The 15,799-nt window shown below is 42.5% G+C and overlaps 1 protein-coding gene across 11 annotated transcripts in view; it reads left to right on the top strand.

Annotated features, from left to right (window-relative positions):
• Positions 1 to 15,799, top strand: part of LOC131435409 (uncharacterized) — a 328,202-nt gene that overhangs the window by 172,639 nt on the left and 139,764 nt on the right. For all 11 annotated transcript variants that reach the window (XM_058603256.1, XM_058603255.1, XM_058603260.1 and 8 more), the window contains one exon: positions 6,843 to 7,205. In XM_058603256.1, the coding sequence (XP_058459239.1) occupies positions 6,843 to 7,205 (363 nt within the window). The remainder of the gene's footprint in view (positions 1 to 6,842; positions 7,206 to 15,799) is intronic.

The following is a 15,799-nucleotide window of genomic DNA, read 5'->3' on the forward strand; positions in this document are numbered from 1 at the left end:
GCCCGTTCTCCACGATCCCGATACGCCGGAGATGTGCGTTGAATGTATAGTGATTTGACATGAGCCGTGACATAACGCGAATGAAATCACGACTCACGTTCATCCCCTTGAACCACGGTTTCGTTGATACCTTAGGAATAATGGAGTGTAGCCATCGTCCCAGTTCGTCATTCGTCCATGAAGTTTGCCAACTTTCGAGAGTTTTCTGACGAGAAATACTGAAAAATTCATTGAAGCAGATTGGTCTTTCATAAATATCACCTTCTAATGCGCCCACCTTAGCCAATGAGTCTGCCTTTTCATTTCCCGGAATGGAACAATGCGAAGGGACCCAGACTAACGATATTGAATAAGACCGTTCAGATAAAGTTCTCAAGTGTTCCCGTATTTTCCCCAGAAAATAAGGGGGGTACATTCCTGGCTTCATTGCCCGGAGAGCTTCTATTGAGCTTAGACTGTCCGTGACAATGAAGTAATGGTCTTTGGGCGAGGTTTCAATGATCTCGAGGGTGTACTGAATAGCAGCTAATTCTGCGACGTAAACTGAAGCCGGATCACTGAGTTTGTACGAAGCGGTGATGTTTTGATTGAAGATACCGAAGCCTGTGGACTCGTTGATGTTTGATCCGTCAGTGTAAAACACCTTTTCACAGTTGACTGTTCTAAATTTATTATAAAAAATATTTGGGGCCACTTGAGGGCGCACGTGATCCGGAATTCCACGAATCTCTTCTCTCATGGAAGTATCGAAAAACACAGTAGAATCAGAAGTATCCAAGAAATGAGCACGGTTGGAAACAAACGAAGAAGGATTAATATTCTGAGCCATGTAATCAAAATACAAGGACATAAAACGGGTTTGAGAATTGAGCTCAACTAACCTTTCGAAATTTTCAATCACCAGAGGATTCAAAATGTCGCATCGAATGAGTAAACGATATGAGAGATCCCAGAACCGGTTTTTCAATGGGAGAACGCCCGCCAGCACTTCGAGGCTCATCGTATGAGTCGATTGCATGCAACCCAAGGCAATACGCAAACAACGATACTGAATTCTTTCCAGCTTGATGAAATGAGTGTTCGCCGCGGATCGGAAGCAAAAGCATCCGTATTCCATCACGGACAATATCGTTGTTTGGTACAGCCTGATCAGGTCTCCTGGATGGGCACCCCACCACGATCCGGTTATTGTACGAAGAAAGTTGATTCTTTGTTGGCATTTTCGTTTCATATACCTAATGTGACATCCCCATGTGCCTTTGGAGTCGAACCAGACCCCGAGATATTTAAATGTGAAGACCTGAGCTATGTTTTCACCCCCTAGTTGAAGCTGTAGTTGTGCTGGTTCTCGCTTCCTTGAAAATACAACCAGCTCAGTTTTCTCCGTAGAGAACTCGATACCCATTTGAAGAGCCCATGTGGATAAGTTGGCAAGAGTATCTTGTAACGGCCCTTGCAGATCGGCAGCTTTGGGTCCTATAATAGACACAACGCTGTCATCGGCAAGTTGTCTTAGCGTGCAAGATGTGTTGATACATTCATCAATGTTGTTTACGTAAAAATTGTATAAAAGGGGGCTTAAGCATGAGCCCTGAGGAAGACCCATGTAACTGAATCGTATTGTCGACAAATCACCATGCGCGAAATACATGTGTTTCTCAGACAATAGATTATGTAAAAAGTTGTTCAAAACTGGCGAAAGACCATGCTGATGCAGCTTCTCAGATAGGATGTTTATGGAAACTGAGTCAAAAGCCCCCTTGATGTCTAGGAAAACTGACGCCATTTGTTCCTTACGAGCAAATGCCATTTGAATTTCGGTTGAGAGCAACGCCAAACAATCGTTCGTTCCTTTGCCTCTGCGGAAACCAAATTGTGTATCTGAAAGTAAGCCATTAGTTTCGACCCAATTGTCTAGACGGAAGAGAATCATTTTTTCGAACAATTTCCGGATACAGGAAAGCATAGCAATCGGCCGATACGAATTGTGATCGGTGGCTGATTTTCCTGGTTTTTGAATGGCGATCACTTTCACTTGTCTCCAGTCATGTGGAACAATGTTGCCCTCAAGGAACTTATTGAATAAACTCAACAAGCGCCTTTCGGCGGGGTCAGGCAGATTTTTCAACAAGTTGAATTTTATTCTGTCTAATCCCGGGGCTTTATTGTTACATGACAAGAGTGCAAGTGAGAGCTCTACCATCGAAAACGGTGTTTCGTTTGTGTTTGGTGTCGCGGCGCGGGTGATCTTCTGTTCCGGTACAGAGTCTGGGCATACTTTTTTAGCGAAATCGAATATCCAGCGGTTGGAATATTCCTCGCTTTCATTCGTGGTGTTATGATTGCGCATTCGTCGGGCTGTGTTCCAAAGAGTGCTCATAGATGTTTCTTTCGTTAAGACGTCTATAAACCGACGCCAGTAACCGCGTTTCTTGGCTCTAATCAAGTTCTTAGTTTTAACGTCTAACGCCGCGTAATTCCGGTAATTATCAGGTGTTCCATTTTTTCTGAATATTTTATACGCGGAGGCTCTCTCCGCGTTTAAATTTGTGCACTCTTTGTCCCACCACGGGTTGGGAGGACGGATGTTAGTTTTCGCGCCGGGTACACGTTTCGTCTGAGCTTGAGTCGCGGTGTCGAGAATCAAGCCAGCCAAAAACGTGTACTCTTCCTCCGGAGGAAGTTGTTGAGTTCTTTCAAGTTTCTCAGATATCGAGGTCGCATAGCTATTCCAATCAATATTTCGTGTGAGGTCGTACGAAACATTGATTGTCTTCGATGGTTTTGAGCCGCTGGTGATTGATATTACGATCGGTAGGTGATCGCTACCGTGGGGATCAGGAATTACCTCCCACGTGCAATCCAACCGTAGCGATGTCGAGCAAAGGGATAAATCCAGCGCACTTGGTCTTGCTGGTGGTGCAGGAATCCGTGTCATTTCTCCCGTATTCAATATTGTCATATTGAAGTTATCGCCGATATCATGGATCATAGCTGATCTGTTATCATCGTGAAGACAGCCCCATCCCGTACCGTGTGAGTTAAAGTCTCCCAAAACCAACGTCGGTGCGGGAAGGAGCTCAATGATATCACTGAGTCGCCGATGCCCAACTGAGGCTCTTGGGGGAATGTAGATGGAAGCAATACAAAGGTCCTTACCTTTGATTGTAACATGACATGCGACAACTTCAATACCTGGTATCGAGGGGAGGTTAATTCGATAAAAAGAATAGCACTTTTTGATCCCTAAAAGTACTCCTCCGTAGGGATCATCTCGATCCAGGCGAATAATGTTAAAATCGTGGGAGTTTAAGGGTATTTCAGAAGTTAACCAAGTTTCGCACAATGCAAATGCGTCACATTTCAGATTATTTACTAGAAATTTAAATGAATCTATTTTTGGGATAATACTTCTACAATTCCACTGTAAAACAGTGATTAGATCCGTGACCTCGGTGGATGATTTAGCCATCGAAAGATACAATCGCTGAAAGAAGGGGCCAATTTGCAGTCAACTGCTTCAAATATGTTTTTACTGTAGGCATGAAAGCAATTAAAATGCTTCTAAGAGGGTCTGAAATATTGAAAGTTGTAAAAATCCAGTCCACAACATCAGAAAACTTGATAAGTCCAGCACCTAGTTGGTTCTCTGGTGGATTTTTAGGGACGCTTGGGGATTTTGTAGTCCCTGGAAGTGGTGGGAATTCTATCTCGGAATTGAGCTTTCCGAGACCAGGAGCTTTTTGCTTCGGTGATTTTTCCCGATTCCCGTTAGCTGTAACTTTTCGAAGCCCTTCGGAAGACACCTTCGAACCCTTACTAGGTAGCTTATGAGAAGATTTATTCATTCTTTTCCTACAGCTATGAGGGACCGCTGAAGATGGACCTTCCAAAGGGTCGTCAGAATCGCTCTCGTCAGTCGACAAGCAGGCATATGGATTCGTTGTCTGTTTAGGAGGGGTGGCACTTTTAAGCATCTCTGCGAAGGAACGCTTGGAGTGCTCCTTTAGGGAACGCTTCATTCGATCACCTCGCAGTTTGTAAGCGGGACAATCAGAGAGGTCATGTGGACCCTCCTTACAGTAGAGACACTTTTCAGCATCCTTACCGCAAGAGCCGTCCGCATGAGCTTCCCCACAGTTAGCACAACGTGGCTTATTGCTGCAATGGGTAGCTGTATGCCCCAGTTGTTTGCAATTGGTACAATTCATTATCCGGGGTACAAATAAACGAACAGGCAAACGAACCCGGTCCAAGAGGATGTAGTTGGGCAAAGCAGTGCCGGCGAAGGTCACACGATAAGAGTCTGATTGGGGATAAGACTTTGTTCCATCCCCTGCGATCGATACTGAATGCAATCGCTTGCAATCCAGTATCTTGACATTCTTAAGTGAGGGGTCTTTAAAACAACCCGCCCCGTACTTAAGAATATCCTCGCAAGTCAAACTCGAATCGGTGACCACACCGTCGATTTCTACTTCGCGAGCGGGCACGTAGACGCGGTACTCCTGCGTAAAGGGATCCTTTTGAACAAGCTCATTAGCCTGTTTAGAGCTGGTAAACAGGACCCTGAGCTTGTCTGGCCGTATTCTATCAATACTTTTTATAGTATTATATCGCGAAAACAGGTCTCGCGATATTTTTAAAATATTTAAATTTTTTTCTCTTGATTTGGTCCGGAAATAGACCGCGTAAGGCCCGGCCGGTAGTGCGAGCCCATCAGGATAGCTCTTTATGCGGGACATTTTACAGACAAGGGAAGTCTCCATTTGAACATCGGGAGCGGGGGGGCCAGGACTTAAATTAGACATGTCGCGGAACTACTTCCGCGCAGAAACAAGTAATTCGGGGGGAAATATAATGGTCAAAAACGAATAATCGAAGTAACGGTACTTAACTTAAGATCCAACGGGGGACACCAAGCTGGTCTTCGTCGGTCGGCGTATCGCCGCTTTGATGATGTGCAAAAAACCTCCGAGAGGAAAAAGCACACTTATTTATTATCCTCACACAATGGCCGCTTGTTTACAATCCGCACACTTGGCCTTGATCGGCGAAACAATAACCGGCTAACGGTACCGTTTCGATCCACCGCTCACAATAAGGCACTGTTCTATTATATAATGCGAAAAAAACCTCTCAGAGGAAAAAGCACTATTGTCTATAACACAATATCGTTTCGAACGTCCGACCACTTTATCACACACACACACAACTGGTTTTCAATGCTTTCGCAGTAAATCCAAATCACGTCCGTTCGCTCGGAAGGTTGAAACGGCAATGAAGAAAAACTTATGTAAATTGCCTTAAGAAATAAACGTATTTATGAAAAAAAAAAATAATCTGAATTACCTTTAATGTGTTTGTAATTTTATGTTGTATGTTTGATTATTTTTATTCAACATTTTAAAAAAAGTATTTGAATTAAGATTAGGTGTCAATTGGTGATTGGGATTTATAGATTATTTGACAAATTTCAAACGATATTGATCACGTTTGTCAGCTTGCACAGGTCGTATCTTCCAAATAAAATTTGTATGTGTACAAAACAATATAAAATTGTATCCTTAATTATCAAATATATTGGGCAGTTTTCAATCATATGCTTCATGACAATACGTAAATAATGTTTTGTCATTCTTATATAGAAAGGCTATGCAATTACTGAGAAAATCGACTCTTGAACGGAGGCACGGAGGTCCGAGTGTCATATACTATTCGACTCAGTTCGTCGAGTCGTAGATAGTCGATATTTAATTTTTTTTCTCGAGATAACACTGAATCTCGACGTTTCATACAATTTTAAGACTTTTGGCATACAAAAAAAATTCGATTTCGGAAATTTCATGTACTTCCCCTATGGTGATTTCTCAAGATCGAAAATTTTCAAACCTTAACCGCCGAGCAACACCCCTTAATTATGTCCGATTTAGCTCAAATTTTGCATGGAGGCTTTTTTCGATGTGCTTAAAATTTTGAGCACTAGCGCTTTACGAAATTAGATGTGATTCCAGAATAGTTTAAGATTAATAAATATTGTTCTAAAACATTGCACCTTCATTTAGATTTTATGAAAAAAGGCCGAACAATTGAATCACGGTTCCTTTTCCTACGAATTAGTAACTTTTAATTGTAGTTCACAAATTGGATAGTGCATTTGTTGTATTGCCTAATTCTAATGAATGAGATTTGGAGTTGAGTCTGTTGAGAGGCTTGGTTTGCGAGATAATTTTACTCGTGTGTGAAATAAAATTTGTATTATCGTCATTGCGAATTGAATTTGTATGACAAATGCGTTTTCGAAACAATCTTTTGTGATTTCTAGCAAAGAATATATGTAATTAAAATTCTGTATCAACATTTATAAGCGAATTATCTTTTCACAGCACTACATTTTGCATGTTGCTAGCTGTTCATCTTATGCTACATATTTTTCTCATCACTTAAGTATCAATAGAACTGTTTGATGTTTGAATAACGCGTTTTCACTCAATCGAATTGAAACATATCGCAAAAAAGCACATGATCGATTACATAAACTTATGTCTTTGTTTGACCTTCAAGTAAAATTGCAATACTCCAACGGAACCATAGCCAAATTTCTAGAATCTTCTATCGACACGTAACAGAAATTGATTGATGAGCTTAGCACACACAGTTATATTTGTGTGTCATTATTCTTCAACTTTCACATAGACTTTAAGTTTCAGAAATAGTATAGCGTGTCATACAGAAACGAAATAATGTTTTCAGCTCACAATAAACGTATAAACGTAAAATTTAATAAAGCTTCAATCAAAATTGAATACCACTTTTCGTTTTCTTTCCTCGTTTCGATTCAGGTTGCCCGACCGCTGTTGGAACGTTCATTCTATAGAAAGGTCCAAAGTAGAAAAGTATTCACCCACAGGGAATCATTCGATACAATCATTTCAAAGACTGAAGAGAAATTATCCAAGTGCCGAATCGACTACAAGCAATGCTATATTGCGCATCGTCAGAATCCTACCCAACATACACTGACGCAGTACATCGACTCCCACAATGCATATGTTCAGCAGCTGCATGCCACCAATGCCATGTTGGAGGCGTACCATTGTGAGACTTTGCCACAGTTGATGCAAGAGCTAGAGGAAATTTACAATGACCTATGCAACATAGTAGCGGAAGCGGTATTGCAAGGCGCTGAAGCAATTTCAGTCAAAGTGAGTATCCATTTGTGTTCATATTTATATATTTAGAAAACATGATATCGTCATTATCATCATCGTCAGCTGTTGCAAACCTATTTCAGTGGACACTGAGTTGATGTTTCACTACTCTCTTTTATGATATACGGCATATTGGCAGACTATTTGTCAGACAACTGGGGCTTCCGTATAATCACCGGACACCACGGGAAGACACTTTGTGACACTGATGATTATTCCTTGTGGGCTTCCATTATTGCTAGAAACAATTTCCTGTCCCATCATCATCATTTCTTCTTTTTTCCCATACGAAACACAACGTTTAGTGAGTTTCCTGTTTCCTGTACATAACTTAGTTCATCAAATCATCAAATGTTTGATCGTCGAGTGTAGACAACTCTGGAGTGGTATTATGTATCTCGATTCGACTAAAAATTTATCGAATCGACCTTGTTTCGTATGTTCTCGATTCGAACTCGATCATTGAGTTTCATTCGACTTCACTCGAAGAAGTATAAGAAACTCGAGAAGTTTTGGTATTATGAAACCAAAACAATCGAGTTTGTAAACGACTAAACTCGATAAGAAATGGTCGATATCTTTATTGATATCGACTTTGAATTTTGGAATACTTTCCATTTATTTAAAGGTAGTTATCGAGAGCGTCATCGATTTTCATAAACAAATTAGTATTGATGATCTTTAGTCTAACGCATTGTTTTGTATATCATGATATATTTTGTGCGTTTGAAACGAATTGTGAGAAAAAGGCGTAGGAAAGTGGGTGATATTGAAAACGATTTACTAATGCGGAAAATTGAAATTAATAGCAAAGTTTCATTCAATAATTTTGATTTTTTTGTGTTCCATTTAATGTTTGGCATGGTAACAATTAAAAGTTTTATTTAGAATTATTCCAATCTAATCTGAATTGCCTTTAATGTGTTTGTAATTTTATGTTGTATGTTTGATTATTTTTAATCCATAATTTATAAATAGAATTTGAAATAAGATTAGGTGTCAATTGGTGATTGGGATATAAAGACAAATATGACAAATTTCAATCGAAATTGATCACATTTGTCAGCTTGCACAGGCCATATCTTCCAAATAAAATTTGTATGTGCATAAAACAATATAAAATTTTATTCTTAATTTTCAAATATATTGAAAAAATTTCAAAAATTCCCGAAAAGTTTATCCAGCTCCGACTTCCGGTTTAGGTATAAGCGCGATAAGTGAAAAATTTATAATTTCATTAGAAGCTTTTCAAAAGTGATGGCGAAACGAGGTGCAAATTTTTATAAAACCTACTGGTAAATTCATCTTATTAGACGATCTTGTAAGTTGGTGGATATATGAATCAACTTTGGGACCACCAGTAACAGTTCGGCTGAAAAGTTCGTATCGTTTAATAGAAACACACATTTTTTGCCAAAATTCGTTTTTATTATTCAACATAATTGCCATCAGAGGCGATACAGCGATTATAGCGATCTTCCAACTTTTCGATACCATTTTTGTTAACGATATTCGTCGTCAAGAGTACTTGTGAACCATCTGCCCTATCCCTCGCAAGAAAGTTACCACAGGGAATAAAAATTACGTGACTCATGCTCATGTTTGACAGACGGTAGGAGTGAAAGAGAAAAATAGAAATCAATCATCGTAAGCAGTTTGATAGCGCGCAGTGAAATTTATTTATTTCCCTATTGTTCAATTATTAAATCTAAATTGATTCATCCACGTAGTGAGTGGAAAAACTAGTTCAATTGAGGTACGTTGTGAATTGCGAAGATTTACTTAGATTACTTACCTGAATAATTGAATTACACTTACCTGAAAAGTTGTTGAAAAATACTTACCTGAAACTTAACCTAAAACTTACCTATTGTAGATTGTGAGCAATCATCCTTCCGTGACAATACCTGAAAAGAAAGAAGAAGAAAACACTGAATATGTATGAAATAAGTATACTTACCATAGAATAATAATTAATTAATTGAATAAATTACAGCCTTTTAGCTGCTTAGTTTGGCAACTGTAAAGACGGTGTTTACTTTCTGGAACATTTCTAAAAGGATATTCATCCTAAGTTGGATGTTTGGATAGTCATCCTTGGAAGTTCCTTCGACAGACGTACCGTCCGGAAGATAGTCTACTGCGCCGAGAAGTACATACCGAAGACGACCGCTCGGAAGTGAGGTTTGAGAGTGCAAACATCGATCGCTATAATTATATACGATAGTTTTCTGTCACCAACTATTCGCGAGTCCCGTACAGTTTAGGATAGATTGAAATAAATTGTATAAACTGCTTAGGGAAAGTTAGGTCGCAATTTCGGTTAAAATAATCGTTCGAAATGTCAGACGAACGAAATAATTTGACATCGGGTGATAATGGTAGGCACTGCAAGAGGTGCGATCGTGTCGATGCCGATGACGACATGGTATGTTGCGATATGTGTGAATCGTGGATTCACTTTCAGTGTGCTGGTGTAAGTGAATCTATTGCTGAACCGGATCGGAGTTTCAAGTGCAGTAAATGCTTGGCGGATTGGGATGGCGAATCAAAATCAGCTGTTTCTTTCAACGAGTCATCCGTCAGCAAGAGTAGTCGAGCATCGCAGAAACTACAGCTGAGTCTTCAACTTCTTGAGGAGCAACAAAACTTAAAGAAGAAGCGTGCAGAAGAGGAGAGGAAATCCCGGAAGTTGGAAGAAGAAGCGAAACTGAAGCAAATCGATGAAGAGCAGGAGTATTTAAGGAAACGATATGCATTGCTGCTTCAGATTGAAGAGGATAAGGATTCTAGCAGATCGAGTCGGAAAAGCGGAGTTAGTGTGAAGAGGAGGTGTGAACAGCTGGAGAACTGGCTTAATAAGGGAACACAAGTTGACAAAACGGGACAGTCGAAGCCTACAATGTCAGAACAGGAAGTTACCCTGCCAGTACTAGTCGTTTGCCTACAAAATGACGTTCAGGTATCAAAGCCAACGTCACTTGTCTCAACCATTTGTACTTCGACTGTTCCGGATATTCTTCATCCGAATCCAGCAGTTCCAGTTTCCAGTGGAAGTCTTGGTGCTTTGGCGAAATCGTACGAATTGTTTGCATCGATACCGGGAAACACGACGTTAAATTCGTGTTTGGTTTCTACGGCAGTTCCAGCTACAGTAGTAGCTACGATAAGCGGAAATTGTATCACGACGGTCGCTACTGCGTCAACGAGTGTTTCATCAATTCATGCACCAGTTTCTACTACGTTTCCAAATTCGAATCTGCCCAGTATTACGGATGCTCTAATGCATATAGCGCCTGTCTATTCGTATCCGAGAATGAACAATGGACAAGGACTCCAGTTGTTTACTCCAATGCCTTCGTTGCAGTTATCTGACAGAAGCGTAACCAATTCAAGACCTGTTATTTCTTCGAATACAGGTATATATTCAACAGTCCAGTACCCTTCTACTTCTACTGCGGCGGTTTCCGGAGTTCCTTGGTTACCGGAAGATCCCGTTTTGAATCATTATCCACCAGCAAGCGTGCCCTTTTCTACTGTAAGATCAGGAGCGATACCGTCTGCAATACCATCATCGCTAGGAATGTACGGAAATGGAAACCATGTTCCAGTTAGCGTAGGGCCTAATAGCGCTCAGTTGGCGGCTAGGCAGGTTATGCCACGCGAATTACCGAAGTTTAACGGAGATCCTCAAGAGTGGCCTATTTTCTACAGTTCATTCAAGAACACAACGGACGTTTGTGGATACACCGACGCCGAGAATCTAGCAAGATTACAGCGTTCTTTAGGAGGTCCCGCTCTGGAAGCAGTAAGAAGTCGCTTACTTTTGCCAGCATCCGTTCCGTACGTGATGGGAACACTACAAAAGCTCTACGGTAGACCCGAGATTCTTATCAGTTCTCTTCTGAAGAAGGTGCGAAACGTTCCACCGCCAAAGTCGGAAAACCTTAGTTCCATCGTCTGCTACGGGCTAGCAATACAAAATCTCGTTGATCATATTGTTTTGGCTGAGCAGCAAGCGCATTTGTCGAATCCGATGTTACTTCAAGAGTTGGTCGATAAATTGCCCACTTCGTTGAAGATGCAATGGGGTACGTTCAAACAAGCGTACACTAACGTCAACTTGGCGACGTTCAATGATTTCATGTCGGGACTAGTGAATCTAGCTTCCGAGCTGAGTATTGATGTGGTTTCCGCTCAAAACTATCAGCAGTCGCAAAGAACGGAAAAGCAAAAGCAAAAGGAGAAGCTTTTCACTCACGTGGGCATGTCGCCGAATAAATCGAACATGGACAGTTCAGTCGAGAAATCCACATCAAAAGCGTGTTCTTACTGTGAGAAAAACAACCATCAGATTCTAAATTGTCGCAGTTTCAAATCGTTGGACGTGGGAGGTCGCTGGAGGGCTGTTCGGCAGAAGAACTTGTGTCGATTGCGCTTGATTCCGCATCGCAGTTGGCCGTGTCGATCGAAGAAAGAATGCGGGTAAGACGGGTGTCGAGTTAGACATCATATGTTGCTACACAGTAGTCGCGATGACACCAGTGAGGGTAACAGGTCCGGAGAAGTCGTTCATCAGAACCATCATCATACGAAATCCTTTTCGTTATTCCGTTATTTGCCAGTTACTTTGTATGGGAATGGAAAACAAGTAAAAACCTTCGTATTCCTAGATGATGGATCATCGTGTACACTGCTTGAAGAAGGAATCGCTGCACAGCTTGGCATAGAAGGAGAACCTGATCATCTATGGCTGAGTTGGACCGGAAAGGTTAGCAGACACGAGAAAGCGTCAAAGAGGCTGACAGTTGAAATATCGGACGACAAAGAGAAGCAAACGTTTCGACTGGCCAATGTACGCACGGTGCGCGAGCTTGGCCTTCCAAGTCAAACGCTGGACTATACAGAATTGTCGAGTAGATTTCCGTATCTTCAGGGACTTCCCGTAGCCAGTTACATCGATGCCAAACCTGGTATGATAATCGGTCTGGAACACGTACGGTTGCTGACTAGCTTGAAAACACGAGAAGGCGGTAACAGCGAACCTGTAGCATCTAAAACTCGATTAGGCTGGTGCGTATACGGGAGAAGTTGTGGTAATAAAGATTCTGTCGAGCAGTTAAACATCCATTCTTGTGCCGAAATGAGTAACAGTTGTCTACACGATGAAATGCGGAAATTTTTTGCAACGGAAGAAGTAGTTTCGATGCAACAGCTTGAATCTGAGGAGGATAAGCGAGCACGTAGTATCTTGGAGGCAACAACTGTACGAAAAGAAAACCGAATGGAAACGGGTTTGCTTTGGCGAAATGACGAGCGGAATTTCCCGAACAGCTATCAAATGGCGATCAGCAGGTTGAAAGGTTTGGAGAAACGCTTGGCAAAAGATTCTGATTTACGGATAAAAGTTAACGATCAAATCAAAAGCTACGAGCAGAAACAGTACGTTCGTAAAGTATCGCCAGAAGAGTTAGCGAAAATGAACACCCGTAGAACATGGTATCTACCGTTAGGAGTAGTGACGAATCCTAAGAAACCCAACAAAATTCGGATGGTGTGGGATGCAGCCGCAAAAGCCGGTGGAGTTGCGTTCAACGACATGCTGCTCAAAGGTCCGGATCTCCTCGTATCGTTAATAGGCCTCCTGCTACGTTTTCGAGAAGGAAAAATAGCAGTTTGCTCTGATATTCGCGAAATGTTCCTTCGCATCCTTATTCGGGAGGAGGATAAGTGGTCGCAGTGCTTCGTATGGCGTAACAGTCCGGCGGATGAAGTTGAGGTGTACGTAATCAACGTTGCTATGTTCGGAGCTACCAGTTCACCGTGTACAGCACAGTTCGTGAAGAACAAAAATGCACTCGAATATGCAAAACTGTACCCAAGAGCCGCAGATGCAATCGTCTACAACCACTACGTGGACGATTTTCTGGATAGTGTTGATTCGGAAGATGAAGCAGTAAAACTCGTTAAAGAAGTGCAACTCATTCATGCCGGAGCTGGTTTCGAGTTCGGAAAAATTTTGTCAAATTCACAAAACGTGCTCGATCGTCTCGGAGAAACCGGTTCGTCGAACAGCAAGTCGTTGGGATTGGATAAAGATCATTCGTTCGAGCGAGTTTTAGGAATTGTGTGGGTTCCTTCAACGGATCATTTCACATTCGACCGATCGGCTGTGAAAGATGTTCTGAGCAGCAGTGTTGTAATTCCGACCAAACGGCAGGTACTGCGAACGGTAATGAAGCTGTATGACCCATTGGGATTTGTAGCGCATTTCGTAGTCCAAGGAAAAATCTTAATGCAAGAGATTTGGCGCACAGGAACGAACTGGGACGAACCTATTTCGGAGAGCTTACACGATCTATGGAGTAGATGGATCGAGTTGTATGATAGGATCGACGAAGTAAGAATACCTCGATGTTATTTCGGTGGTCTTCAGTCTCAGCAGGTGAAGGAAATCGAGATTCATGTGTTCACCGATGCCAGTGTGTCGGCGTGCGCTTGCGTAGCATATTTAAGAATGTCTCATAACGGCAGTAGTTGGTGTTCGCTAGTAGCAGCAAAAACAAAGGTTGCGCCAATTCGTCCGCTTTCGATTCCTAGGTTGGAAATACAAGCAGCTTTGATGGGAGCTCGATTGATGCAAACGGTATGCTCTGCACTCACGGTCAACATAAGAAGACGTTTTCTGTGGACAGATTCAACAGTGGTTCTAGCCTGGCTTCGCTCTGACAGTCGTCGTTATCCCCCGTTCGTGTCCTTCCGAGTCGGCGAAATTCTTTCGCTCACCAGTGTCGATGAATGGTACTACGTGCCCTCAAAGCTCAACGTAGCCGACGATGCTACTAAGTGCAACGCAGGACCGTCGTTCAATCCGGAAAACCGTTGGTATAAAGCCCCATCATTTCTACCCAGGAAAGAGCAGTGGCCCAAGCAATCAAACACGGTAGATGAGTTAGATGCATCCGTTGAGGAAGTTCGAGTGGTAGCTGTACACCAGACAGTTGATGAGATCGTGGACGCTGGTCGTTTCTCTAACTGGAATCGCTTAGTACGAACGATGGCTTATGTCTACAAAGCATTAAATATATGGAAACATTCGGAAAACCGTGGGCGCAGTAGTTTCGCTCTCGACCAGGATCAATTAGAGAAGGCAGAGAAAGCTCTTTGGCATCAGGCACAAGTGCAGGCATACTTCGAAGAGATTCAGGCGCTGACAAAGGGTCGCAACGTTAGTAGACGAAGTCCATTAAGTTCGATGGTTCTCTTTCTAGACGAAGAAGGACTGATTCGGATCAAAAGTCGTATCGGCAACGCATCACATGTTCCCTACGCGACAAGATACCCATTAGTACTTCCTAGGAATAGCCGTATAACCTTTCTTCTTGTGGATGCTGTTCATCGACGGTTTCTTCACGCTAACAATGAGACAGTCTACAACGAATTGCGACAGAAATTTCACATCTCGAGGTTGCGAACTCTCATACGTCAAGTTGGCAGAAGTTGTCAGTACTGTAAAGTGAAAAAAGCTGTTCCGGTGCCACCGCTTATGGGACCGCTTCCCAAGGTTCGCCTAACACCATTTATTCGACCATTTACGTATGTCGGTGTCGACTACATGGGACCCTTCGAAGTCAAGGTAGGACGCAGTTTGGTCAAGCGGTGGATATGCCTGTTCACCTGTCTCACGGTTCGTGCGGTTCACTTAGAGTTGGTGCATAGCCTATCGACAACCTCTTGTGTAATGGCATTCAGGAGATTCGTGTCTCGGCGTGGCGCGCCCCTGGAGGTTTTCTCCGATAATGGCACTAATTTCGTTGGAGCAAATCGTCAGCTATCGGAAGAAAGGTCGAAAATCGAGGAAATATCGAAGCACTGTGCCGCTACATTCACGAACGCTGATACGCAGTGGCATTTCAACGTTCCGGCAGCTCCGCATATGGGAGGGCCATGGGAACGCATGGTTAAGTCCGTGAAGGTCGCGATGAAGGCTATTTCAGACAGTCCTCGACATACAAGTGACGAAGTACTGGAAACGATCATGCTGGAAGCCGAAGGTATTGTAAATTCGCGGCCACTGACTTACGTGCCCTTGGAAGCAGAAGACCACGAAGCACTCACACCTAATCATTTCCTGCTATATAGTTCGAGCGGTATCAAGCAACCACCGAGCAATTCTATACCTACCGGAAACATTCTTCGGGATAGCTGGAAGCTAGCCCAGCTCATCGTGGATGATTTCTGGCGAAGGTGGGTTCGGGAATATCTTCCAATGTTAACACGGCAGACAAAGTGGTTCGATGCAGTTAAACCGTTAGAACCTGGCGATCTGGTCGTCATAGTTGATGAACAAGCTAGAAACCGCTGGGAACGAGGACGTATTCTGGAGACCTTTCCGGATAAAACCGGACAAGTAAGGAGAGCGACAGTGCAGACAAGCAGAGGCGTGTTTGGTAGGCCGGCAGTGAAGTTAGCCGTTCTAGATGTCGCCAGCGATAGCCAGAAGTCGGAGCGAATTGTCTCGGAATCGGAAATGGTTCACGGGTCGGGGAATGTTAACGATATTCGTCGTCAAGAGTACTTGTGAACCA

This window comes from Malaya genurostris, chromosome 3 (assembly GCF_030247185.1).
Source record: "Malaya genurostris strain Urasoe2022 chromosome 3, Malgen_1.1, whole genome shotgun sequence".
Classification (NCBI taxonomy): Eukaryota; Metazoa; Arthropoda; class Insecta; order Diptera; family Culicidae; genus Malaya; species Malaya genurostris.